At 39.5% G+C, this 25,956-nt stretch overlaps 1 protein-coding gene across 1 annotated transcript in view; it reads left to right on the forward strand.

The window, feature by feature from the left end:
• The window catches only part of VWA3B (von Willebrand factor A domain containing 3B), a 67,207-nt gene that overhangs the window by 1,641 nt on the left and 39,610 nt on the right, over positions 1–25,956 (forward strand). Inside the window, exons 3-11 of the mRNA XM_054387884.1 lie at positions 4–222; positions 2,065–2,159; positions 4,436–4,686; positions 6,666–6,825; positions 11,662–11,831; positions 13,706–13,830; positions 20,219–20,335; positions 23,661–23,839; positions 24,420–24,574. Coding sequence (XP_054243859.1) covers positions 4–222; positions 2,065–2,159; positions 4,436–4,686; positions 6,666–6,825; positions 11,662–11,831; positions 13,706–13,830; positions 20,219–20,335; positions 23,661–23,839; positions 24,420–24,574 — 1,471 coding nt within the window. The remainder of the gene's footprint in view (positions 1–3; positions 223–2,064; positions 2,160–4,435; positions 4,687–6,665; positions 6,826–11,661; positions 11,832–13,705; positions 13,831–20,218; positions 20,336–23,660; positions 23,840–24,419; positions 24,575–25,956) is intronic.

Here is a 25,956-nt window from a genome sequence, read left to right on the forward strand (position 1 = left end):
CAGATGCCTTTGATTCAAAGCTCAGACAAGATCTCAAAGACTCCAACAAGGCCCACAAGAAGAAATCAAACAAGAATGAAAGGAGATTGGCAGTCAGTCAGTGGGACACAGATGTACAACTTCTTGTTTCATCTTCTAAATGGCTTCAACTTCATGGTCTCAAAAGAAACAAGTTGTTCCTATCCCAGATTTTGTCACAGATTGGGTTCCAGCACCGGAAAGGTATAAGACAAGCCAATAATTGAATAGTAGTAAAATCCCTGACTTTGAATAGCGTATAGGGTTATGCTCATTTTGCACTGCAGTATAGAGAGGAGATTTTGATGTTGTCTCTTAATTTTATGATAATGTCAGAGAAAGAAGCTGTGTCCACAGTTACTGACCTTACCAGGTCAGGGAACTGAGGAACTCCATTTCCTTTTGTTATCCTATGCTTAGTATCTGAGCAGGGCTTTCCTTATCAACTATACTGTTGCTTTACTCTAGGCTCCAGTTCAAGTCTTCTCCAGTTTAGCTATAGCTGGGAAATAAATCATGATGCTGAGGCTGTTAGTCTTCTTCCTGCAAATAATATACCATAAAATCTTTCCCCATTTTTAGAGGGCAAATATAATATATACCATGCCATAATCTGTGATTTACTAGTTGATCATCAAGGTTAGCCATCCTTCTTGGGAATAGTATATTATTTCCAGGGATCCAGCTATAAGAAAGCAGTTAAATTTGATAAGAATTCAGGCTGCTTTTTATGTAAATGCTATAGAAAAATTTTCCTTTGCAGTTATCTGGCAACTGGAGAGGAAGAGTTTGCTAATAATTATTAATCACTGCCATAACAGTGCTTTCCAGAGCGTGGTAAAGTACTCTTTTCTTTGAACAATCTGCTGCCTGAGAAGTAGGAACTGCAATTGTTCTAGGTTGCATAATGTAAGATTTTGTCTGGCTTGTGTCCATGGGGCATTCAAAGATCAACAGCGCAGATCCTGAAATCCTGTATGCTGTAGGTGAAGAGGAAGCTGTTCAATTGGGGTTAATGTTGTTACAGTGTAATTTTAGGAGCAGAACATACTTGCTTAGTAGGGCAGCGTGCTGTACAGAATAGCTGCTTTGTGACGTTCAATATTCCCACCCCTAATGTTTTCCTATCAGTGGAGATCCTGTAGATTTCTAGTTACTGAAAGAGCAGAGTGCAACCTTTTCCTCAGATGCACCCACTTCTGCACCCGTTTAGTTGTGTAAGAGAACAGCATTATCTGTACCAGATGTTGTATTCTGTTTGATGGACAAATATTTGGAAGTCCTGTCCTGAGGTAAATGGATAATACAAAAGTTTAATTGCCTAAACCTTCATTTATTAAAGCCTCCTGTAGCTTCTTTTGGCCTATAAATAATTAAATGTGAGGGCTTTCCATACTTCTGACTAAACTGTCAGGGACAGCAAGAACAGGGCTGCTCCATGGGGAAAAAATGAGACAGGAGCCAAACAGGATCACAGCCCAGGCAGTGCCCTCACTGCCCAGGTTGCAGCCCTGCAGTATCTAAGCACCACAGGCAGAGCAGAATGCTGCTAGCAAGAATGCTGCACAGTCGCAGCTAGGGTGAGGTCCAGCTAGGGAATACAGCCAAGCACATGACTGGAGACAAGGCCATAACATAAGTTCTAGAGCCACATCCAAGATATAGAACTGGGAAAAGGCTATAATACAGGGCGGAGAGTTCTATCCAGGAGAGAGGTCCGCTAGCAGAACTTGAGAGACAGGTAACGTTACAACACAGTTACAGCAAAGACTGGGTGCCTAAGTCTGAACGCCCTGTAAGTGGAAACCCCAGTTGAGGTTAATCAGGGCAATAAAGGCCTGTTGATGCTCTCAGGGCCCCATCACAGACATAGCCAGAAAAAAATGTTAAAAATATAATCAGAATTTCTCTCAAGTTCCTTAATGTCCGGAGTTCAGTACAGATGCACATGCCTCACGCATGGATGGTATGCTCATTAACCTGAAAATACCTTTTCCAAGTAATCCTTATGATTAGCAGCTTGATCTGTTGTAACCTTTACTGTAGGTTATGTGACCACCTTGGGGAAACTTGTGGCTTCTCGGTATGCAGATGGTCTGTTTCCTCAATACAAGGGAGCACAAGGCGGCACCGTGTATAATGTAAGTGTGACTGCCTTCTGGTAACTTGCCTGTGTGCTTAGAAGTTATGCTCACTAGCAGAATGATGTCGCAAAAATGTCTTCCTATGGCATGAAGTGTTTATATTCTTTGTGAGAATTTAGTATGTAGATTTATTTTTTTGTGTGTGTTTTGTCTGTTAGTGATAGCAATTGGTGGCAAAGTCTTGTGCTCTTCCCTTGGTGCAACATTGGAGCAAATCTTTCCAGGCAAGACTGCAGTTTCTAAGCAACATTTACCCTGTCTTAAAAGAGGGAACACTTAAACAGAATATGCTCAGCTGAGTTAAAAAAAAAAACATAGTCAATAAAACAAATGGGAATGCTGAAATAAGAAGATATAATGCACTGTCATTGCCAATGCAAAGCACTGCTTTGCTTAGTGCCAGCAGGTCACAAAAGGCTCAGCCTACTTACAGAGACAGCTTGCTGGATCTCTGCCCAGACTCATGTTCTAAGGAATGTCTTAGCAACAGCTGCTGGCAGTCCCATTGTTAAGGGACTTGATTGAAGAGATACGCATGTGAGCAAAGAGGGGAGAGAGTTAATTCATAAAGGATTTTACAAAGCAAATGGCTTGGCTTTTTTTCTCATAACTAGTCACTTCTGAGGCACAAAGCTTAAAAATAGGAAAAGAATAATTTCAGGGAGCCTTTTCCTCTCATTTTTTCTATTAATTTCTTATGAAATATCTACATAATGTTTTTTAATCTTATGACATGTTGCAAGCAGTAGGAAAGACATTTCTAGAGTGTTAAGGTAGCAGTGCCCCTATACAAGATCAGGTTAAGATCTTGTATTTAAGATATTTTGTACAATATTGTGTACACTTACCACAGGTGAAGAAGAATCAGTTCAAACCACAATGGCTCCTGGGAAGTCCTAGTAGGATAAACTGTAATGGAGTGCTGATCTTATAAGAAGGCTTTATTGGTGTTGGTATGTATAAGTAAGACTGAAGAAGACTGAGAAAAGGTAGCATTATTACCCTTGAGTGCCTACAGAAAGGCAAATTACAGAAACAAGGAAAAACTATAATTTTCCATGCTAGAAGGCAGACTAGTCAAAGAATTAATGGATATGAATTGCCATGAATAAATTTAGGCTGGACAGTCAGAGATTTTCCAGTCCTCAGAGAAATGGGAATCTGGACTGGCCAACTACAAGTGAAAGAGTGGTGCAAGGAAGCTGCTTTATTTTAAGATGGAGTTTGATCAATGTAGTGCCATAAGCTTCTTTGTATGAGTCTGTCTGTCATAGGAGGAAACTAGATTTTCTAAGTGCTCCTTCCCAGGCCTACATTCCTTTGGCAGACAGCCTGAGACTCTGTATTTGGGAGGCACATTACAGGGCCCTAGCTGATGTGAAAGAACAGAATAAAATACAAATGAGAGGAAGAAGTGTGCAGACTGACACACAAAATATTTTCTCCCTGAGAAATGTTCTTTGTACTTAGTCCCAGAAAGGTAGGTGGAGGTAGAAGGCAGCCGTTAAATTAGCTTACATGGGTCAGGGATATTGTGGGGATGTCGCTGCTGGAACCTACAGTGAATTTTTGAACCCACAGATCATTTTGTGTGGTGAATGTACATACGTACATTAATAGAGAGTCCAGTTTTTTCTTATTTACTGATACAGTATGGGAAGTCGTATTGCAGCTGTCTGAAGTAAATTTGCCTAAGCACTTACCCACAAATAGTTAATCTGTAATGCTGGGCATTGTTAGTGAAATAATACTACTAACAGGAAACACTTTACATATTCCTTTCAAATGCTAAAGAAAAGGTGGAGATTGAAGGGCCCTACAACCAAACCATGCTCCCTTGTATGGCTGTACAAAATTTAAAGAGCCAGCCAAAATTGTAGTCTAAGAGGGTTCAAAGTTTCTGTGTCCTTGTTTGTTCACCCATCTGCTCTGCAGCCCTTTCTACATCCTAGATTGTGTTCAGCTTGTCCTAATTGCTCCAGTCTTGAGACAGACAAGTCAGACAACCCACTGGCACTGTCCCATGCTCATATAAAAAGATTATGAAAAGCAATTAGAGCAAAATGCAGTATCTTTTCTTTATAGCTTAGATGCATTTGTCAAGTATTTGCTCTCAAAATAGTGGAAGAAAAATGGGTTGTTTTCAGTGCTACCTTGGCTGGCATATCTGGCACTTGCAAACCAGCTATTGCAGCTGTGCTAAGCTTGGGGCTGCATTTTTATTATTTGGTTTTTTTATGTTGAATTTCTTTCTCTCCCTTATTTAAATAAAGCTGACAGCCAAAAAAGAACTGATTCTTCATTTTGTGGATTGTCTAATGGGAGCTATTGAGCTATATAAGCAGCGAATGGAATGGTTAACCAGTGGGAGCCGGCAGATTTTTGGAGTGATTCAAGAACAGTGCATTGTCATTGTTTTGGATTTTGGCACAGCAGGTCCAGCTGAATTTGATGTATGTCGGGATGCACTTTGTATGGTACTTGTGGAACAGGTGACCCAAATTGCCAAATTCAACCTCATTCGGTAAGCAGAAAGAATCAGAATCGTAGACTAGTTTGGGTTGGAAGGGATCTTTAAAGGTCACCTAGTTCAACTCAACTCGTCTTCCGCCACCCCCATCTTTAACTAGATCAGGTTGCCTGACATCCAGCCTGACTTTGAATGTTTCCAGGGATGGAGCATCTATAATCTTTCTGGGCAGCCAGAGTGTTTCACAACTCTCCTTGTAAAAAGTTTCTTCCTTCTATCTAGTTTGAATCTACCTTCTTTATCCCTTGTCCTATCACCACAGGCCCTGCTAAAAAGTCTGTTTCCATTTTTCTTACAAGCCCCACTTTTAAGTCTTGAAATGCTGCAATAAGGTTTTCCTGGAGCCATCTCTTCTTCAGGTTGAACAAAGAGGCCATGACTCATCATTTCTGGAGAATAAAATGGAGTCATATATTTAATTGGAGAGTACACTTTCTCTAGTGGAAATTGTCCTGATTCATGTCATGGTAGTATCTGTAGATTTTCTACCAAATTTCACACAAAATTGTGCTGAGTTTGCTGCTTTGATTTAACAGAAGACCATTGTTCTGAAGAACAGATAAAGACTAACAGAACCCAAATACTGATAAGCACCTTCTACAGATGTAACGCAGAAAAACAGAAGGATAAGGTCTTTGCCATAGCAATCATGTTCTAGGCATCTAACTATTACAGAGCAAAACAGTGAGGTCCCATCTGACTACTTAGGTCTTTGGACATTACAGGTTTCTGCCTTACAGCTAGTTGTACGCTTCCTCAAGTGCCATAGGCACAGGCATAGTCATTTGTACTTCTAAAGATTTCTGTGGTCACAGAAATCAGTAGCAGAACTAGGAAACAATGCTAGATTTCCATGACAAAAGACGAGTGCTTGTTCCCCAACATGAATAAATTAATTTGGTTTTAGTTACAAATAGAAGAATTGAAACAGCTCTTCAAAGTTATGTATTTTTGCACAAATTCTCATATATGTGTAAAGGTTTGAAAGCATGAGCTTGGATAGATGAGCAGAACTGTGACTATGAAACAAGCAATGTACAAGTTTGCACATATAATTTTAAAATAAGTTCCACAATAATAACTTGCAACTACACTGTGATTCTTAACGTTGTATTACCCAAGCTTTGTCCCACAGATTTGATTCTTTAAATCTCTAGTTTGTGACACAACTGAGATTTGAAAAGTAAAAGATAAAAGATAACTTTCATAGCTTTTGAGAAGCACATAAAACATTTTATTTAAAAATTATCTCAACACCAAACAAGAATAAGGGCACAATAACTGTGTTCTTCGGTTTGTTTGTTGGCACAGGAAGGAGAAAGAACAACATGCCATATAAATCACTACTTTAAAATAATATTAGGAAACATACTTAACCTTTAGATTTGCAGGAACTTAAAAATAGTGCTTGATGGAATGTCACAAAGAGTGGAACCATTTTTAAAAATTTTGCTTCTTGTCATTTGATGTACAACTGCACAGGCATGCATGCTTGTATACTTTGTACTCCAGTACTGCCACTAAGACTAAGGCCTTTGATCAATTAAAATATCAAAAATCTTAGCATCATGAGTTTATTTTGATGCGTAGATAAAAATCAGCCCTGCTACAAAAAAGCTTGTCATTTAAAATCGTCTTGCACAATGGTCATGTAGCAAGTTGTGGAAGCCGGAAACTGTTTTTCACACACCTGATTGTGGTTTTATGTTAAGGGGAGATAAGAACTGGGATCTGGTTTTAAAGTGTTTTAGCTCTCTTGACCATATTTTGGAAACAGTTGGTGGGGAAAAAAAAAAAGAGGCAGTATTTTTCTAAGGGTTTTATTTCCCTCTTGTTCATTTAGTGCAAGTCAAGATTTAGTATCTGTGGTTTATTGTAATTATTACTAAAGAATAGTAACAGTAGCAGAACTCTACTCTTGCTCTGCCACATTATTCTTGCTATTTCTGATTTACAGTTGATGTCATTTTCAGAGCTGCTCAGGGTCTTATGAAGTGGGAACAGAAATCTACTCCTGCGTCTGAGCATACTGTAAAGTCTGCTGTTACATGGCTCTGGAAGCTAGACCATATGACAGCTGCCAGCCATACCAGCTCTGTTGAAGCCCTGCTGGAAGCCATGAGTGATGAAGCGGTAAGCTCACACATCTTTTCAGAAGCCTCAAGTAAATCCAAGAATATTCAGTGCCAGACTGACTACTGTGATTTTGGCCTGAGGAATATTGTAAGGATAAATATTAATGACAGCATTTGGAATTCTTTTTTTCCTCCAAGTGTAGTCACATACTGTGTTTACTGATGGCCTGTTTATATGAATGTGCTGTATTTTGAATGCAGAAACTTGTTTGTTTTATTTTCTGGAGTACACAGAATAAATAACATATTCAGTCATTAAGAGAAAGAGAAAACATCTTCCCTTACACTTTCTTTGCCATATATGTTTTTCAGGGCTTCAAGTTTATGAGAAAATTGCTAGTAACAACATTATTGAAGACAGGGAAACTATTTTTATTTGATTTACCCAAAGTGATCGTGAAAAATTATATTTAAAATCTGAAATAGTAAGTATAGAGGTTTATTGAAGCATTAACTTATGGCAGGGGTGTGCAAATTCTTTTTTACCAGCTGAGTTAAAGCTAGAGTTTTCTTTCAGGAAAAAAGACAAAGCATGCACAGGTATTGCTACAATAAATTCTGTCCATTTCTAAAAGTGCCATATTACTTTATTCAATATAGCAGAGTCATAAGTCAAAAATCATTTATGCCACCATTGGAGCTGGTCACTTAAACCTTGTATTGTTGAAGAGAGATTTTTGTCAGGGCAGATTGATCACGGACTTCAATATGATAATTGAAGACATTTATTATAGCATCTGAGGGTCCTTTTATACCTGCCCAAAAATGGGTGATATAACACCTAAAAGATACAAAGCCCAGAGCTATGCCAATTAGCTCGTTCTGACACAACTGGCATAATATATGGGTAAAGATAACAAGTCTTGCAGCTGCACTAAAATAACAAGCATACATTCCTTTCGCTACTCTAACAAGGTCAAGACACAAACAGGACAGTTGCCTCTTTCAGACAGATACCAGAAAGGTTTCATCCCACAGTTTTGAACTTACAAGCACAACACTTCTTTGTTACCTGCCTGATCTTTGAAAGGGAAACTGCTGTTTCAAATCCCCACAATATTTTATGACATTTGCTTAAAATGCGCACTCTTTCAGTTCCCTACCACCCAAATGTAATGGAAAATTGGACCTACTCTGTGTGGACTAGAATCATCGGTTTTCACTGCCATTAAGATCCACCCCTGTGCACAGATCCAATCCTAACTCTTTTGTAAGTCTGATTCTGAGGCATTTTTTAAAGGAGAAGGTAAATTTGACATGAGTTTCCTTCTGGTTCCCAGTTCATCTGGATTCTCATCCAGATAAAATGCTTGGAAACTGATATTTAAAAGGAATTAAGCTAGGAACAAATCATGCAACAGTGAGATTTTTTTATGACTGCTTTTTTAAATGTCTTCTCCATAAATTTTATTAATATTTTCAATTTGCAGTATATTACTGATTTCCTGGTGGGAAATGAAAAACATCATATTTAGATTTCTGTATTATCTGTCTGGATATTAGGCTTGTTGAACCTGGTGTGCCTGAATATGAATGAAGAACAATTAAAAGCTGTCCAACAGTGAGACTGCAGGCTGGGGGAGAATCTCTGGAATCCTTTCCTTGTGACCTGTCTGTCTCAAGATCACTGAGCTGTAATCACAGAATCAATCAGGTTGGAAAAGACCTCAGAGATCATCAAGTCCAACCTATTACCTAATACCTAACACCTTATGACAACTAAACCATGGATCCAAGTGCAATATCCAATCTTTTTTTGAACACCTCCAGGGACAGTGACTCCACCACCTTCCTGGGCAGCCCATTCCACTGGCCAATTACTCTTTCTGTGAAGAACTTTTTCCTCACCTCAGGCCTAAACTTCCCCTGGCACAGCTTGAGACTGTGTCCTCTTGTTCTGTTGCTGGTTGCCTGGGAGAAGAGACCAACCCCCACCTGGCTACAACTCCCTTCAGGTAGTTGTAGAGAGCAATGAGGTCTCCCCTGAGCCTCCTCTTCTCCAGGCTAAACAACCCCAGCTCCCTCAGCTGCTCCTCACAGGGCTTGTGCTCCAGACCCCTCACCAGCTTTGTTGCCCTTCTCTGGACACGTTCCAGCAACTCAACATCTTTCTTGAACTGAGGGGCCCAGAAGTGGACACCGTACTCAAGGTGTGGTCTAACCAGTGCTGAGATTGCTGTTGCAATCTTTTGAGCTGAACCTGCTGCAGATTCATCCACAATGTTTGACTTGCGGTTCTGTACAGGTGCCACCCATTAGTGTAGATTACTCTTTCTAAACACATCTCTCCACCAGCATAAAGACTTTTGGGAACTGTTCATGTTCTCCTTCCTATTCTTGTACAAAGTTTTTTCTCTTGTTTAGATGGCTGCATAAATTATAATTTTAAAAATATGAAGACTAAATTGAAAGGTTTTAACTTGTGGTTAAGTAGAGTGGATTGTCTGTGGTTGGCAATTTCTTTTTTCTTATGAGTAGTTGGTTCTGCATCAGCTTAGCCCAAGAAATGTCAGTGTTTTGAAAGTTGCAGAGGCAGGCAGTACATCCTCTGGAGGAAATGCGGAAATGGATATCCTTACTGAATACCAAGTTTATGAATTATTGGCAGTCTTAGGAGGCGGGAGGAGAAGATGTGGGACTGAAGGAACACAGGGAAAAGTGGTTGTGCAATATGCATGCATTCCTCCAGGTCAGGAGCCTCTTCAGGAAAAGGAATAAGGTGGTGTTCAGGAACTGGGTTTCAGCTAGAGAACTGTGTGCATGCTCGGATAGCGTTTTTAGCTGGATGAAACCAAGAGGGAACCTTGTAAAGTTGAACTAAAGCACAGAGAGGTGCAAGAGTTCTTTAATTTTGTTTCTGTGCACCTTTTTCTAAAGCTAGTAAGTATTTTGTTAATCTTTCACTGTAATGAAAAAAGTTAATTCTTCTCTTGAACCTTCATATTTGTCTGGCATTAACAGTGATGCCATGCCAGGATACTTGGCTGACTACAGACCTTCTTGCTCCCAAGCAAGTGTGGTTTGTACTAGGGGCCCTACCTTCCACACAGAGTGTCTCACTTTCCCTACAAGATCCAAGGGAAGCCTGAGGCGGCAAGGTGCTGTTTTCCTAATTTGGCTGCTCTAGCCAGAGATTGGGTTCTGCTTGGGAGAGATCTTCCAGTGCTGAGAATTAGCCCAAGCAAAATACAGAGCAGAGGGTGACGGAAATCGTATGTGTTGTATCAACATGCACATGATGTGGGACCACACAGGGATCCTACAGCCTGGAAGCTTCTATGGATCTGTTGTCTCAGGGAGATGAAATATAAATCAGTATCAAAGGCAGTAGTGGAAATGCATGAACACGCCTACAGGTCATGCTGAATTTGCTTTACTATTGCATGAAATTATGCAGATGTAGAAATGTTTCCTCAGTGCCATCCCAGATTCAGGTAGTTGTAATGCATCTCCCAGGATTGCTAGCCATATTCAACTGTATTTTTTTTTGGTTAATCAGCTATTTGTCATTTACTTACCAGTTGCTGTGCACCATGCTGCAGGACTGATACATTGTATTTATTGTCTTGAACATCAGCATAGAATAATCTCTTTGTTACATTTGTTTTTAATGACGATGCAAAATCAGGCCGACCATGAGGTTTGTTACAATAGACAAGTACGGGTAATATATCTTATAATGTAATATTCAGGCAATACCTAAAGGATATTTCTTCAGCTTCTCTCTCTTCTTGCGATAGCATTTTCAGAACACAAGCGTATGTGGTCATAATAAACCTGCCAAGCTCCCCCTGCCTTGGGAAGTTATAAAAATTATCTACTGGTAACTAAGACCCACACAGCGACTTGCTCACTCCCACACATCAGGATGGGAGCGAGAACCCAAAAAGTGAGAAAACACATAGGTTGAGAAAGTTCATTTAATGATTAAAGCAAAAGCTGTATGCACAAGCAAAGCAAAACAAGGAATTCATTTGCCACTTCTTAACAGCAGGCTGGTGTTTTATCACCTCTAGGAAAGCTGTCATCTATCAAGCTAACAATTACTTGGAAAGGCAAATGCCTCCACTCCAAACATTCTCCCTTCCTTCTTCTTCCCTGGGCTTTATATGCCTAGCATGACGTCATATGATATAGAATATCCTTTGGTTGGTTGGAGTCAGCTGTCCCAGCTGGGTACCCTCCCAACTTTTTGTGCAGCCTTCACTACTTACTGGTGGGGTGTAGTGAGTAGAAAAGGCCTTGACTCTGTGTAAGCACTGCTCAGAAGCAATTAAAACATCCCTGTGTTATCATAAATGAAATCCGAAACATAGCCCTATACCAGCTACTATGAAGAAAATTAACACTACCCCAGCTGAAACCAGCACATGTGTAAATACCCACACTAGCATTTAAAGAACAATGCATCTTTCCTACCCTCAAAATACATGCTGCCAGTAGAAGTATCTCTACTGTAAAAGCTCCTACTGGTTTTCAGCCCTGGCAAAGCACAAACATAGCATCTCTCTTCATAAAAGTGGCATGTGCCACAAAGCCTTGTCGACCAGTAATACGTTGTCTTTCCTTCCATCTCTCTTTGGTCTCAAATCAGACGCAGGGGCTGTGGGCCAGGTTTTCTTCTCCAGGGAATTATTTGTGGACTTCATTTGAATTACTAGTGTAAATGGGAGAGAGAACCAAAGATCTTAAAATGTTATAGCCTAAGTAATGCACTGGTTCTATCAAATCTATCAAACTGGTTCTCTTGCCAGTACTCAGCATAGGACGGTGCCAGGCATCTATGTAAAACAGTATCATCCAATTCTGAATTTTTTTTTCTGTTCAATGACAGGTTGAAGCTGTTTATTACTTTGCTGTGGGTGATGTTCCCATGGACACAAAGCAGCTACTCCTTGAAAAGGTTTCTGATGCCCCCTGTCCAGTCAACACTGTATCTTTCAATGCTACAGAAGATGAAACTATTGTTTTTCTGAAAGAGCTGAGCCACTTGGCCTGTGGCAGGTATGACAAAGATAAAGGACAGTAATACTTTCAGTACTTGTAAAGTGTTTTGATGCTAGGAAAGGTATTGGAAGATATCTGATCATAATCCCTGTTTTTACTTATGAGGAAAATGAGACAAAGCAGTTCAGTACATGATCTGGGGAAACTAGGGAAATAATCTAGGTGATATGACTAAAATGCAAGACATACTTGAGCAGGCCACCTCCACATGGGTGCTCACTGGCTTGCAGAAAAGCCATTTGTTTTTCATATACTACACTGTTACTGCTTCTCTTTTGAAGTCTGAAAAATTGTTCAGGAGAAAGGGTCATAGCATAAACTGAAACAGGCATTTATTTTACTGCTTTGTACTCTGGTAATATCCACAGGCACCATCAAAGGCTCTAGAATTTTCTTGGATCAAGTGTCATAGAGACATGCACTAAAAAGTTAATGCCTTCCCTAAATAGGAAGTTCCTGGAGCAACACAAAATTGATGTGGTGTTATCCATCAGGTGTCATTGTGTGGAAATGCAGTTCTATACCATGCTCTCTAGCATCTATTTGGTGTGGTTGGTGGAAACTGATATATTCTACTCCCTGTTGGCTGCTTTACCCTGTTTGGTGAATCCCTTCAGTAGAAAGGGATAATAAAACTTTAATTGTCATTCTGATATTTAAATAATGAAAACAAACAAACACAAACTCCCACAATACCAAACTCATGCTGAACAGCAGGAAGGCAGTAGGAGTCAGTAGGTGTTTGCTTAGCAGAAGTCACCATACAGTTACAGAGCTATGAAATGGCTGCTTGCTCTGTTTCACTGTTGTTTATTCAAGAGTGGGAGGACCTCCAGCAGTACAAATCTCCCAAATGACAGCAGAGCAATTGGTAAGATGGCAGCTGCTTAGCTCTTTTATAGCCATCTGTGTTTAGAACTAGCTTTTAAGAGATGGAGTGTCTGCCAAAAACAAGACTGTGGGAAAGTGTTGTATCTGCTCTGGTCTACTCTGTGTCTAAAATGATTGTGGTCATTTAGAACCATGGTACCTCCATGATACCAGGTACATTGCCAATCACCATCCTTCATTTTCTTTTGGCAGTGTTTTCACCTCTTTTAAAAAAGGATAGTTAATATTTCTTGTATGGTAGAGAAAGGGGCAAGGAGGGCTTGTGGCAAGGAGCTGAGAGACATTGTTTTGCTTGATATGATTCCCCCTATCTTCTTTTTTGTGTCTTGCTTTGGTGCAGAAACTTATTGGGCCAATTAATATCTTGCCAGTGGGTATTTGTCCAATAACTATCTATAAGTTTAAGTCAACTTGCCCATAGGAATGGCCAAGTTCATGGGCTTTTCATGACTTGAACCTGTTTCAAGTGTAGTTCTCATTTAGAAATAATTTTTTTTCTTGCTCTGTGAGCTTTTATGTTTTGACAAGGAGGGTAAATGAAGTCTACTTGACTTCCTGATTTGTATGTCAATAATGGAATAAATGTTCCTGTTGGGGTTTCAACTGTGAGGATAATCTGATAAAAAGCTGTTAGTATTATCTGAGACATCTCAAGTGACATGCTTGCTCAGCATGCTAGAAACATGAATTAAAAATAGATTTCCAGGAGATTGAAAATGAAGGTGCGTCCGAATAAATGACACCAAAATGAAAGGATGTTCTTAATGATATGACTTCATAATGCACATAAATGTATATAAAAAGTTTGATAATATTGATAGTGTTGTTGTAGTTGAAGATTTCTATATCTTGAATAGATAAGCAAATAATTTCTGAAGTTGTATACCACTGTGATTTTGCATGCATGACATATATCTTCTCAAAATTAGGGAAGTATTTGTGTGGCTTATGTACTGGTGAAAACTCATTTTGTGTTACAGATTCCATGCTTTTGCTGAGAAGAATAACTATAGAGATGCTACTGAACCTGCACTAAAATGCGAAGAGGATGGAAAAGATATAATTGCCCTGAATTCCAGAACAATGAATGGGAGAATGCCACTAGGTAGACAATATAAAACCCAAGATGATACTGATTTTCTCAGTGAGGTTTCAGAATGGAAATGTAATATAGGAAATTTCTAAGTGTAAAATCAAAAGAAGCTTCCTGTAGGTGTGGGTGTGGTGAGGACAGGACTGGTCAAATGGAAATTCTGTGGGTGACAAGAAGAGGAAAAGAAAAAAGAGAGAAGTGAAGAGATAGAGGATGTGCATGTGAGAATGAAAGAGAAGTGAAAAAAGGAGAACAACAACATTTATTTAGGGAGATGAAGTGTGTGCTTATGCTAGTGATCTTATGGAAATACACAGCAAAATGCCAGAAAGGAAGAGGAGTAGTGTGGAAAACCATCTGATATAACAGCTACAGTACAAGCCAAGTGTGTAGATAATATAAGGAGATTATATCCACATGAGGATGATTTAGTTCTCTCAAGAGCTGGATTTTTCATGATCAGGCTACAAGCACAATAAAGTAACCATAGAAATGAAGGTGCAAAGAGGGGGAAAATTTTATTAACTTCCCCCTCCACTCTGGAGGAAATGAATAGCAGAAACAGTTTTACTGGAGAGGTGGAGCTGGGAAGAAAGCTCTCAGTGTGTTTCTTATTAGTCATACTGCTACTTCCTCTGTGTAAGTCAACCTTACTGTTCAGCGGGACAGGATTGGGGTTTCAGCCAGGTTAGGAGGAGGTCAGCTTGTGGTGTGAAGTGAGGTTGTGGTGTCAAGTCTGGTATCTTTATCAACAAGGCATTACATTAAAAAAATATTTCTTTTAAATATCAGGGGGAGTAATGCCTCTTTATTCTAATGGCTCACATCCCCATTATACCAGGTGGCATTAGTGTTAGTTCAAAGATAGAATGGTGTTATCTTCTTACTGCTAGGGAATGTATGGCATAAAGTGGATTTAGTGACTCGTTTAAGGTAATTTGTCATCTTGAACTAATGGGCCCATGTTTCCTGTGTTGTAGTCTAGTTCTTTGTGTACTGACTTATCCTTAACTAGGACTGTGATTGTAGCAGTACAAGAGAACCACAGTGAGGACCTAGAAATAAGAGAGTGAGCTGTCACTTGATTTTTTGGCTTTGTGCAGGAACAGTCAAACTGTACCTATGCAGGGTTTAGAAACCAACAGCAGAGTATGTTTCAGAAACCCATCTCTCATTTCATACTAATTGAAAGCAATACAATGATTGCCTTCAATCTGCTATGAGTGCTTCTTTGCTAGACCCCATTTTGGGGGTGTGCATGGGGGGAACTGGCTTCCTTCTTGCCCTTGGGGCAGTCAGCCTGTTTCAATAGATGGGCCTATATCTCCTGAATAATTGAAATTACTTCCTCACCACTGTTTCTAAACCTGAAAGCTGAATAGTTTTAATCACTCAAAAGGTCAATAATCCTCTTGAAGTGTATTGTCTGTTGTGTCTTATTGCTATTATGCAGTAGAATTTACACATTAAAAAGGAACACAATTAGCTTTCTGCATTTACTGGGTATTGTAAGCACAGTCATTACATCACTGGCAGCCAATCAGAGTATTTCAGTCCTGTGCAGAATCTAAAATTCTTTCAGAAAAGAAAACACAATGGAGACATTATTCTGATCTGTGTGTGATATATCTTGTTCAGAGATTCCTTTAATGGTGTAGGAGGCAATAAAAGTGTCAATTAATCACTAATGCACTCTGAAACTGGTTCATGGATGTATGGCATAAACTATACAAGGAAATAAATAGAAAATTAACCAGAGATTTATTCTTTCAAATGAGATGTCTTTTGAAAACAAGGAGAGCCACAGAAATATTTTGATAATGTTTGGTTTTGTCCCACAAACACAACGTCTGGGAACTGAGACTCGTAATTATGTTTTATAGACTGGAATAGCTGTTGTAAGGACATCTGATAGTTTCTGGGTATCCACTGAATAACTGTTTTGCAAATAAAAGATATATTCATTCGCTTTTTCCTCTGCTTAACCAAAACAAGTTGGAAGTGAACTATTTAAAACTTGAAATAATAGCTCCATTCTCCTCTGTTTTACATCTTGAGACATCTTTTAGAAAGCAGTTATGAGAAACTGCTACATTTGATTTTTTTTTTACACTCATTTTGAGTGGGCACTCAAGATCAAAACAGGTGTAGACTAGCAAAGAATTAAGGTCCTTATGTTGGCAGACTCAGATTTACTTAAGGCAGAGAAATTATTTTACATAATACCTAGTTTCACCAATGTGGTGGGATCTCCTTATCCAGCACTGATTTTCCTGTTATCACTTCTGCCTACATTCTTCATCTGCAAAAAGCTGCAGAATTAAGCGATGTTGTTATGTGGTTAAAATTATATGTGGAAGGGAGGTGAAAATTTAAGTTGGAACTTGAAGACATAGAGGGTGAGAGATGGTGAAAGTTGTGGAGTGACAGTGAGATTAGTGCTAAGTAAGGCTTGAAAAGCAGTGGCACTTTGAACTAAATCCTGAAATGAATAGTGGGTCCTCAGTGGCTGAAATAGAAACAACAGTAAATCTCTGTACAGTGTTTTTCTGTGTGCTGGAATACATGAATTGGTATTTGTGAAGAAAAAGCGAACGGACTGAAATCAGGATTTCACTGATGTGACAAATACAAAAAGGGATGTGTCTGACTTCTTGGGAACAATGTAAGGATGTATTCTTAGGTGTGCTTCATTTCCCACATTTACTTGATGATGAGACAGAAAATTTCAGGTTGCTCTGTGTAGAACGGGAAATACAAGACCACTAGATTCATGTGTGACATGGAGAAACCAAACCTTCCTTTTGGGGAGCCAGGCTAGTAACTTAAAAGTAGCTACTCTGCCTACAAGCTGTAACCAAGATCATTGCCTCTGCTTTTTCTTTGCATGTGCTTTGTCTAGTCTTAGCAGCCTAATCTTGGCCTGGTAAATCTCTTTGCTAATGTGTGGAAAGTGATGCAGATAGCTGCCCTGTGATACCACATGGGATACAAAGTTCATTTACATTACCCATTTGCCCAGTGGGAAAGGGGCAGGATCAGGCTGCGGTGAGTTTCACTGCTTGATCTGGCAGGTACGCAGGTAAAGCTGCTACTTCTGTCCCGTACTCCTTGGTACCTCCATTTACTCCCCTCTAAGTGAGGATTTTAAAATAGCCTGCTTGAGGGACTACTGCTATGTTCTGCTGCCACGTAGAGGCTGAGGAAGGGACCAGCAGTGAAAAAAAAGAAATTTCCTATCTTGCCTTGAAGGCAAATTAATTTTAAAATAGGTCTTATCTTATTTGGATTTGCTTGCTTCCATGGTCTAAGTGAGATAATCAGAGAAATAACAAATATTTTCCACGAGTTGCTTTTGCATTGATATTTGCTTGATGTTTCAAAGATTTTGTTGATTTTCCAGGTGTTTGGTTTTTCCTTTTGTATGGGCTTTTCTTGTTTTCTTCCCCTCCCCCTCCAGGTTTTTAATCTTATGAAATCAAACAGGGTTACAGTCACTTGTTAAACTGGATGAGTTTGTCTGCTGGGAGGTAGGTGTGGAAAAGCTGCTTCTTTCAGTATTGCCTGACAGCGTTAGATAACTGGGAAATGGAAGTGAAGGTGGTTGTGAGTTTCCGTGTACACGTGCAAGTGTGTTTGTGTTTTTGCTTAGACCTACGATCTTGCGTCTCAGTTTTACAGTGTCAGCAAAATGCTTCTGCCCCTCACTGCAGCTCTCCCCACACCCTTCCTCATCCTCATCTTCCTCTTTTTCAGGGCCTCTCTCCTCCGTAGCAGAAACCCCATTTAACTGAGGGCAGGCCATGTCTGAAAAAACGTCACTGAGTGTGCAGTGCTGTGCAGGGTTGCAATGGCAGCAGCAAGAGCTGAAAACAGATGGCTGTGCTCTGACAGGGCCTGGGGCAGGCACCAGGGCCTGGGGCAGGCAGCAGGGCCTTGAGGATGGTTCCCTAGGGCCTATGTGTCAGGTGGCACACTCTTGCCGTTGCCCTGTGGCAGTTTTCTAACTGAAACCAGGAGGGCCCCAGGGGTATGATTGTTAAACCACCAGCCAGGGCGACTGCTGGTGAGGAGGGTGCTTCAAGGCAAGGGGGACAGGGGGCCATTCCTTCTGGAGATAAAGCAGGTATTTTTAAGCAGTCCTCTCTGGGATGCAGGCACCTAAAAGCGTGCAAAAGCCAGTGGGCCTGGAGCGGTTAGCAACTGCACACTCCAGGGGTCTGACTTTCATCTGCTTTTCAGTTGGCGACCCCCCAAAATGGCGTAGCTGATGTGCGAACACCAAGAATTTAAACCAAAGAGAGGTTTGTGCTTTTTGGTAATTTTTTATTAATGTGTTTTGAGGGACAGGCTGCAGGCTGGGAAGCATACCTGGAAGACACTGTGCATTGTATATGTATGTATATTTTGAGTTTGGAGGCTCAGTTTTGAAAGGCACATCTTTTTATTCACACTCCTCCTTAGCTGGAGAGGAAAAGAGGCTGAGCTGGAGGTAAGCCTCCCATGTAAAGAGAGAAAGTTGCAATGGTTGTCACTACTTTTAACCTGGTCTCCCAGTTGAACCTAAGAAAAAAACGTTGACAGATAAAAGGTTTTATAAGTCACTTGACCTTCACAATGTGCAGTTGCTGATCATTGCATTTGTCTTGTATAGTGTCATCAAACAATACTTGCTTTGAAAGTGTATCCAGTTTGCTGTTCTGCCTCATAAAGAGGTAAAAATTCCCATACATGTATTTTACTGGGAATAGTAATAATTATCCTGTAAATTTGATGAGTCCATAACATCAGTTTAAGGGGAAATGAAGCAAAATATCATCAGTTTTGTTTTAAAGGTATTTGAAATATACATATTTTTTTCCCCCCAGTGTTTTCAAACGTAACATTAAAAACATTCATAAAATTAAATCTGGATCCCAGTATTTGATAGTGTATGGAGGATATCCAGATTTAGATGGAGACAGCTCCACTGGAATTGTGTTCTTAACATATTTAAGCTTAGAAATTTTTGCATATGTGGTATGAATGCATGTGTTTTGTGGTTTTAACTGTGACACGTGTGTGTATACGTTAATAGCTGACAACTCATCAGAAAATCTTTAGTTCCCTTCTTGCTGCAATTTTGTCAGTGCTTAGACTTTGTATGTTTCGCATTTCTGGGAAGAGCTTGCTCGTAAAAAAAGTTGACTTCTTTTTGAAGTAATTGAACAGAATACTTTTCTTAAAAGGCAATGGCAATGGACTGAGGTTTTTGCTCTCCCCTTTATGTGTTGTGGAATGATTTGCTTTACTCAAATTTCTTGTAGTTTAGGAAATGTTGATCTTTGTCCTAATGGCTGAAACAGATGTTTTTGAAATGCAAAAGGTCCCAGGAGATGGCAGTGTACAATAACACGTTTCAAAATATTTCTTGGAAACTAAAAACATTTCACAATTAAAACTGAGCTGTTATTTTGTCAAACATTCATATTATTATTTCAGGGAAGTTTATCAAAGAACAAAACGATCAGGTTTGTTTACTGATAGCCGACTTCAGTAGACAAGTTTGCGTGTCTTATCTTTTATACAGTAACCCATCACTGTACAGTAACTGAACTACTAGATGATAAGATATAGTTTGCCTCAGCATCTTTATGAGCAGTTCAGTAATAGGTTGTAATCTGCAATAGGTTGTAGTATGCATTTGTGATCAGCATAAGTCATGATTCAGATTCTTCTGAATTTTTACTGTAAAACTACATCAGTTTTTCTGTATTGTCCTATATGCAGTAATCTAATTTAACACATTTTTAGTAGTGTTCATACTGCTTAGGTATACATGGTGCCTCAATTTTAATAATTGTACTCTACTAAATAAACAAATATTTTACATTTTTAAAAATTAGATTAACATGTCCATTGAGGTTAAGAAAATCTTGTATAAACTCCAGCTTTTGATAGTTTCTTTTCTTTAGAATATAGACACAGTAAAACATTTATTTTATTTTAAATTTTTAAGCATTTATTTATGGCTGTTGATAAATATTTGGATGAAAATAAAGTTTTGAAGTTGGGGCTAATATTTGGAGCCGCTTTTTCAATGAAGTCCAGGGGACAACATGTGGATTTCTTTGTGGAATCTCATTATTATCTGATAGTGTTAAAAAGGGATTTGCTTCCACTGTGGGAACAATCTGTGGTCAACTCTGGAGATTAGTTACTTCCACCAGGCTGGGCACCTCTCATGTCCTGATGCCAGTTTTTAGCCCCTTTTTGAAGTCTGTCAAAGAACAGCATTTGTCACTGCAGTGAGACCTCAAGAAAACAAGGTTATGTGGCAACATCTTTGTGGTAATTGGGGAATTATGAAAAGCAAGAATTGTCTCAAAATGTCAATTTCTCTTTATGATTTCTTTTTCAGTAGCTGGTGTCCATCAAGATGTGTTTTTGATCTGGAAGGAGATGGAGGAAGCCAAGAGTACATTGATACAAGTTCAGAAAATGTTATCAGAAACTGACCAGCCTGTTCCTCAAAATGGTATTTTTTTTTCCCAAGATAATTACCATTATATTCATGACTATGTTAATGAATATAAGTACCTTTCTATTAAATTTTTATTTATAAACAGTTGTGATTAAATGTCAATTTGAAGATTATTTTCTCAGAAATGTCTGTTTACATAAGGCTTATAAATGTCTGTATATATAAGGTGCGTAAGCACCTTATGCTTAGCACCTAAACTTAGGGCTGCTTAAATCTTCCCATTACAAATCTCTATTTACCACTGCTTAAACTTGCTGAACTTCAACAGCTAGGGCTGGAACACACAATTTTTAGTTCACCAGTGACTAGGTATTGAAGAGAAGATATTGAAGGTAATTTTTGTGGTCTTGTAAAGTATTTAGGCAGTCGAATCTGCTGTTGAGTATTTGATACAATGCTGCTGTCACGACAGCTTCAAAAGGAAAGTACTGTCCCAAGCAAAGCATCATGGGGCTTGAAGTTCAGATTTGTAACACGAGAGGCTTTCTGTTTCTGTGTGCTGTTTCTGGTTTCTGTTTTTGAGGTGTTGGTCTTTACCACCAGGCTGGCTGTTGGCTTTGTGATGGGGAGGTTGTTTTATGTCTGGCTTCTGCTGCTGCTTCTGCTTTTGCTTTTCTGCAAAATAGCTAAGGTAATTATGCATTCTATTATTTTCACTAAACTCTCCTTATCTGAATCCAGGACTTTTTGGTGTTATTTCTCCTCCTGATCATGTGGGAGTGGGCTGTCTTAAACTGACACAGGTCTCTCTTTCTGCCTGTGCCAGTAAATCTTTAATTTATTCTACACAATGCTGGGGGATTGCCTCATCTCTCTCCCATCACAGCCTTCTTGGGATAGCCTGCAACCTGCTAGCTAGTTCATTCTCCTTAAAGGGAAGAAGGGTGAGTTTGAATTCTCTTGGTCAAAGGTAGAAGACTGAAACCAATTCTGTCTGAATGAGTGCTCTGACAACTCTTATGTTGAGAAACATGGAGGAACATCCATATTTGTTCATTAAACTAATGGTTCCCAACATTTTGTCTGGCCCAGAGCATAATCCATTTGCTTATTGATTGATTTGAGCCCTAATGGAGACAGAAGCATAGCTGATTTCTCAGCCGCTGGAAGGCTTAAACAGGGGATGTTGTGAAGTTACTCAGATCTGATAAGATGGCAGTGCTCTGAGCATACTCTGGAGCAGAATGATCACAGTGACAGGACTTAAATACTGAAAACTTAAGAATCTGTATAGTCTATGCAGTTTCATTGTTGGACTGCAACTGAGGAGGTGGATTTTCAGGATGGTAACTGTGATTATCACTGCCTATGTTCTGCATTAGTCTCTGGTTTTAAAATGCTTAAATGGTGTCCAGTGATGTTTTTTGCATAAGTCAATACAAGATTCAGGTTGAATTAGCACAAGTCATTAGTGATTTTGTGTTGCTTCAGTACTGTTTTTGCAGTGGAACTGCTTTCACTTTGGTTACAGGGAGGCTGGAGCCAGATGCCCTTTTCTGGATCACCTGCTGTAGAATGGTTTGTACAGTCAGTTGGTCAGTCACTTGAACGCTCAGAAGTGTGTTGAGATGTGTGACTAGGGTGGTGATTGTCAAGATTTGAAGCTTGGAAATTTCTTTGCCTGCGCTGGGTTTTAACATCTGTCAGTAACATAAATCTGCTGGACTGAAGCCGGAGTATTTTTCTTGTGAAGGCATAATACAGTTGTTTATACTGATAATAGCATCTTCTGAATTAGCAGGGCTTCCTGTATGAAGTTAAACAGTTACACTGTAATGCATATGAACAAAAAGACCTCAATAAAGTTGCAAAGGCACCCTAATTTCAGTGTTCATGTGTTCCTAACTATGCAGCTTTAAAGTTCGTCTAGTGTTTGCGTTTATACATAATCACGTCATAAATGAATGAAAAGAAATGAAATTATGGTGTGATTTATCATGTCAGCTCCTCAGCATTATTTGACTGCTCTCCATTGATCCAAACAATTCTGGGCTTTCTGTTTGACTTCCTTTCTTCATGCTTTTGCCTTCCTAATCTGTTTAAAATGCTCTGCTGCAAAAATGTAGTTTGTTCTGAAGATTGCAGAGTTCTGCAGAAAAAACAGAGAGAAAGGGACAGTTTTTCTGCTGAGTCTCCAAACAACGCACATTTTTCTTTTTAAAATTATGTGAGTGTATTTGTGACACTTGCCACACTGGCTGTTCTAAGGACCACAAGCAATCAGAAAGCAAATGTTTTGACATGAATAGGCTCCAACATTGCACTTGTCATGATGCCGGCTGATCTCAGTGTGTATTAAGGTGGTAGCTGTCACCATAAATTGGTTTACAGGCTCAGAATCTCAATACTGTTGTCACTGTAGCTGCATCTAAACAGAGTAGACATTTATACCATCTGGGGTCATCTAGATGAAAATGCAACAAAAGAAATTCACCCTGATGAGTGTAGAGCTCTCTATCCCATTTCCAGGATGCAGAGATCATAGAATCATCAGATCACAGAATGTTTTGGGTTGGAAGGAATCTTAAAGATAATCTAGTTCAAACTACCCCACTGTCCTCCACTGGACCAGCTTGCTCAAAGCCCCGTCCAGCCTGGCCTTGAAGACTTCCAGGGAGGGGATATCCACAACTTCTCTCTGCAACAGTGCCCAACCCTAAGATTGTCCTTAGAAAATTTCTAAAACAATATGACATAGAAAGCTAAACATAAAATCAGTCATACCAAATCATGGGGAAAAAAAGATTCTGTTGCTTTTGTTCCCGTTTTCTAGCATCAATTAAAAATGCTAGAAGGAGGGGTAGGACTAGAGAAAATGTTAAGATGGTACACAAGCGATTTGTTGCTTGGGATACATGGTGCAATATGCAGCCTGTAAAAAGGCAAAATTACAGAGAAACACAGTAAAAACTCTTCCAAAGACATTGTAGTTTGCCTTTTACTTTAAATTGCTTTCTCTGAGAAAGACCAGCAGCAATGTTAACCAATGTTCTCAACTGTATTTTCAATTATATTTTTTGTTTCATTTTCTCAAATGATTCTCCTTGAAGTTAGCCATCTTACACAGGTATTTTTTCTGGCATTTTATAATTCAACCAGTATGAAGGTTAAGTCAACCTTGTGAAGAATTGTCTGCTAAGAAAAAAACCCACACAACTAAACCAGAGCGTATTAAAAATTAGTCAGAAATACCCACTCGCTCTACCACTGACAGTGCAAGCAGAACAAGCTTGAAAATTTTGACTCCAGTATCATAGACTAGTTTTGATAATGAACCATGTTATACAGGTGATTTTGTTTGCTTTATTTTCTTTATTAGCAACCAAAGATGATCACCCTGACAAATATTTGACTTCTGAGAAATGGTTGCAGAAGTATGGCTTGAAAGCCCAGAAGCTCACGCTGTATGATGCACTTGCTGATTGTACCTTTCGCCACGCAGATGGAATTGTTGACATAAAAACTAAACCAGAGGATGAATCTTCACAAACTGATGCTGTGAGTATTCTTAATTTTCCCTCATATCCTGTGGCTTTTCCTTTTAAAGTTTGAAAACTTGACAATTTATGATGAAGTGTCTGGTCTGTTGTTTTGTAGTTTTTGATAAAATCAGATTATTAGTGGAATGGGACAAAGATGGTCAAAGACTGTTTCAAACAGCTATTTGAAACTTACTGTTTCAAGGACTCCTTCCTTGTCCACACATCATCTGCAAAGAAGAATCAGGACTGGCTTAAGCAATGCCTTGGATTTCTATGTATTTGTGTGGGGTAGGGAAAGATTGCTTGTCATTTTTATTTAAAAGAAGTGTTGATCTCAGCTTCCTCAGTATTTGCAGGTCCTTAAACAAATTTCAAGCTCTACACTGCTTGGTGAGCATCCATTCTTTCCTGGTACAAGAATAAAAACAGTTGCTGTTAACTTTTACTAGGAGCAAATTCTGTGATCACCGTATCCAATGCCTACTGCACCTGTTCATATGCAACAACCATGTGCCTTTGAAGTTTGTTTGCCAGATATTAAAGGCACTGCAAAATAATATGTTTCAGATGATGAAATGTGTTTTTCTTGGCTGTAGGAGACAAAGAGGAAGATAATTAATGCAAAATACTGTGACAAGTTTGTACATACCTTCTGGAAAGATGGATCTGTAGTTCACATGTATGTTAGTACAGAAAAGTATAAGCAATATCAAGAGAAAATGAGGAGAGTTCTCAGACAAGTGGAAGGAAGGTTAGTGCTCCATCACGTAAAATTAGTTTGTATTATTTTACATTGGTGTTAAAATGTTTGATGTTTACTGTCATAATAAGCTGAAGTGGTTGATGAACTGCCAGTAGCAGTACTAAACTGAAAATCCATTTTAGATCTGAAGCTTACGTGTAGGGTTTTGTAGTAGCCACACAGGAAAACTGATGAGTAGTTTTATCTCTTGCTCTCCTTCTGGAACACATACATGCAAGTAAGTCTGCACATTAGTGAAATACTGCTGAAAGTGCCAAAAAGCACGGGGACGTAAGGTGGCAGAGAACTTCTAGAATCATCATTAATACTGGGTAAACATTCAACCTGTGTAGCTAGGATCTCATGATACCTACACCACCAAGTAGCACAGATTGTCTTGTGCCTATACTGGTAACATTTATCTGACCTTTTCACAGTTTTGTGTTTATGGGGGGTTGAAATTACCCCCCCCAACTACTTTGGATAATTATCCCCAAACTAAAATTGCCAGAGGAGAGTTACCTTTGGATGGCTTTGAGAAGGCTATGTTTTGTCTTTGAGTTAGAAAAATATACACCTTATCAGTAACTGAGAGAGAGACTAGGCAAGATTTGGTTGGATATGTTAAAAATCATAGAATCATAGAATCAGTCAGGGTTGGAAGGGACCACAAGGATCATCTAGTTCCAACCCCCCTGCCATGGGCAGGGACGCCTCACACTAGATCAGGCTGGCCAGAGCCTCATCCAGCCTGGGTTTAAACACCTCCAGGGATGGGGCCTCAACCACCTCCCTGGACAACCCATTCCAGGCTCTCACCACTCTCATGGTGAAGAACTTCCTCCTCACGTCCAGCCTGAATCTCCCCACTTCCAGCTTTATTCCATTCCCCCTAGTCCTGTCACTACCTGATATCCTAAAAAGTCCCTCCCCAGCTTTCTTGTAAGCCCCCTTCAGATACTGGAAGGCCACAAGAAGGTCACCTCAGAGCCTTCTTTTCTCCAGACTGAACAGCCCCAACTCTTTCAGTCTGTCCTCATAGGAGAGGAGCTCCAGCCCTCTGATCATCCTGGTGGCCCTTCTCTGGACATGTTCCAGCATGTCCATATCCCTCTTGTAACAGGGGCTCCAGAACTGGACGCAGTACTCCAGGTGGGATCTCACCAGAGGCGGGGAGAATCACCTCCCTTGACCTGCTTGTTTCCTAATATTAACCTATTGTATGCTTTGCTTAAATGCATATCAGTAGAAGGGAAGCCAATTAGAATGTGACAACGCTGCATTAAAAAAATATATAACTTGACTGTGTAATGAAATAAAACATCTTCTCTTGAAACTGTCTGTGGAGATCATGACTTGAGTTGCTGTACCAGACCAGCTCAGTTGAAAGA

The sequence above is a fragment of the Indicator indicator genome, chromosome 1 (assembly GCF_027791375.1).
Source record: "Indicator indicator isolate 239-I01 chromosome 1, UM_Iind_1.1, whole genome shotgun sequence".
NCBI classification, from domain to species: domain Eukaryota; kingdom Metazoa; phylum Chordata; class Aves; order Piciformes; family Indicatoridae; genus Indicator; species Indicator indicator.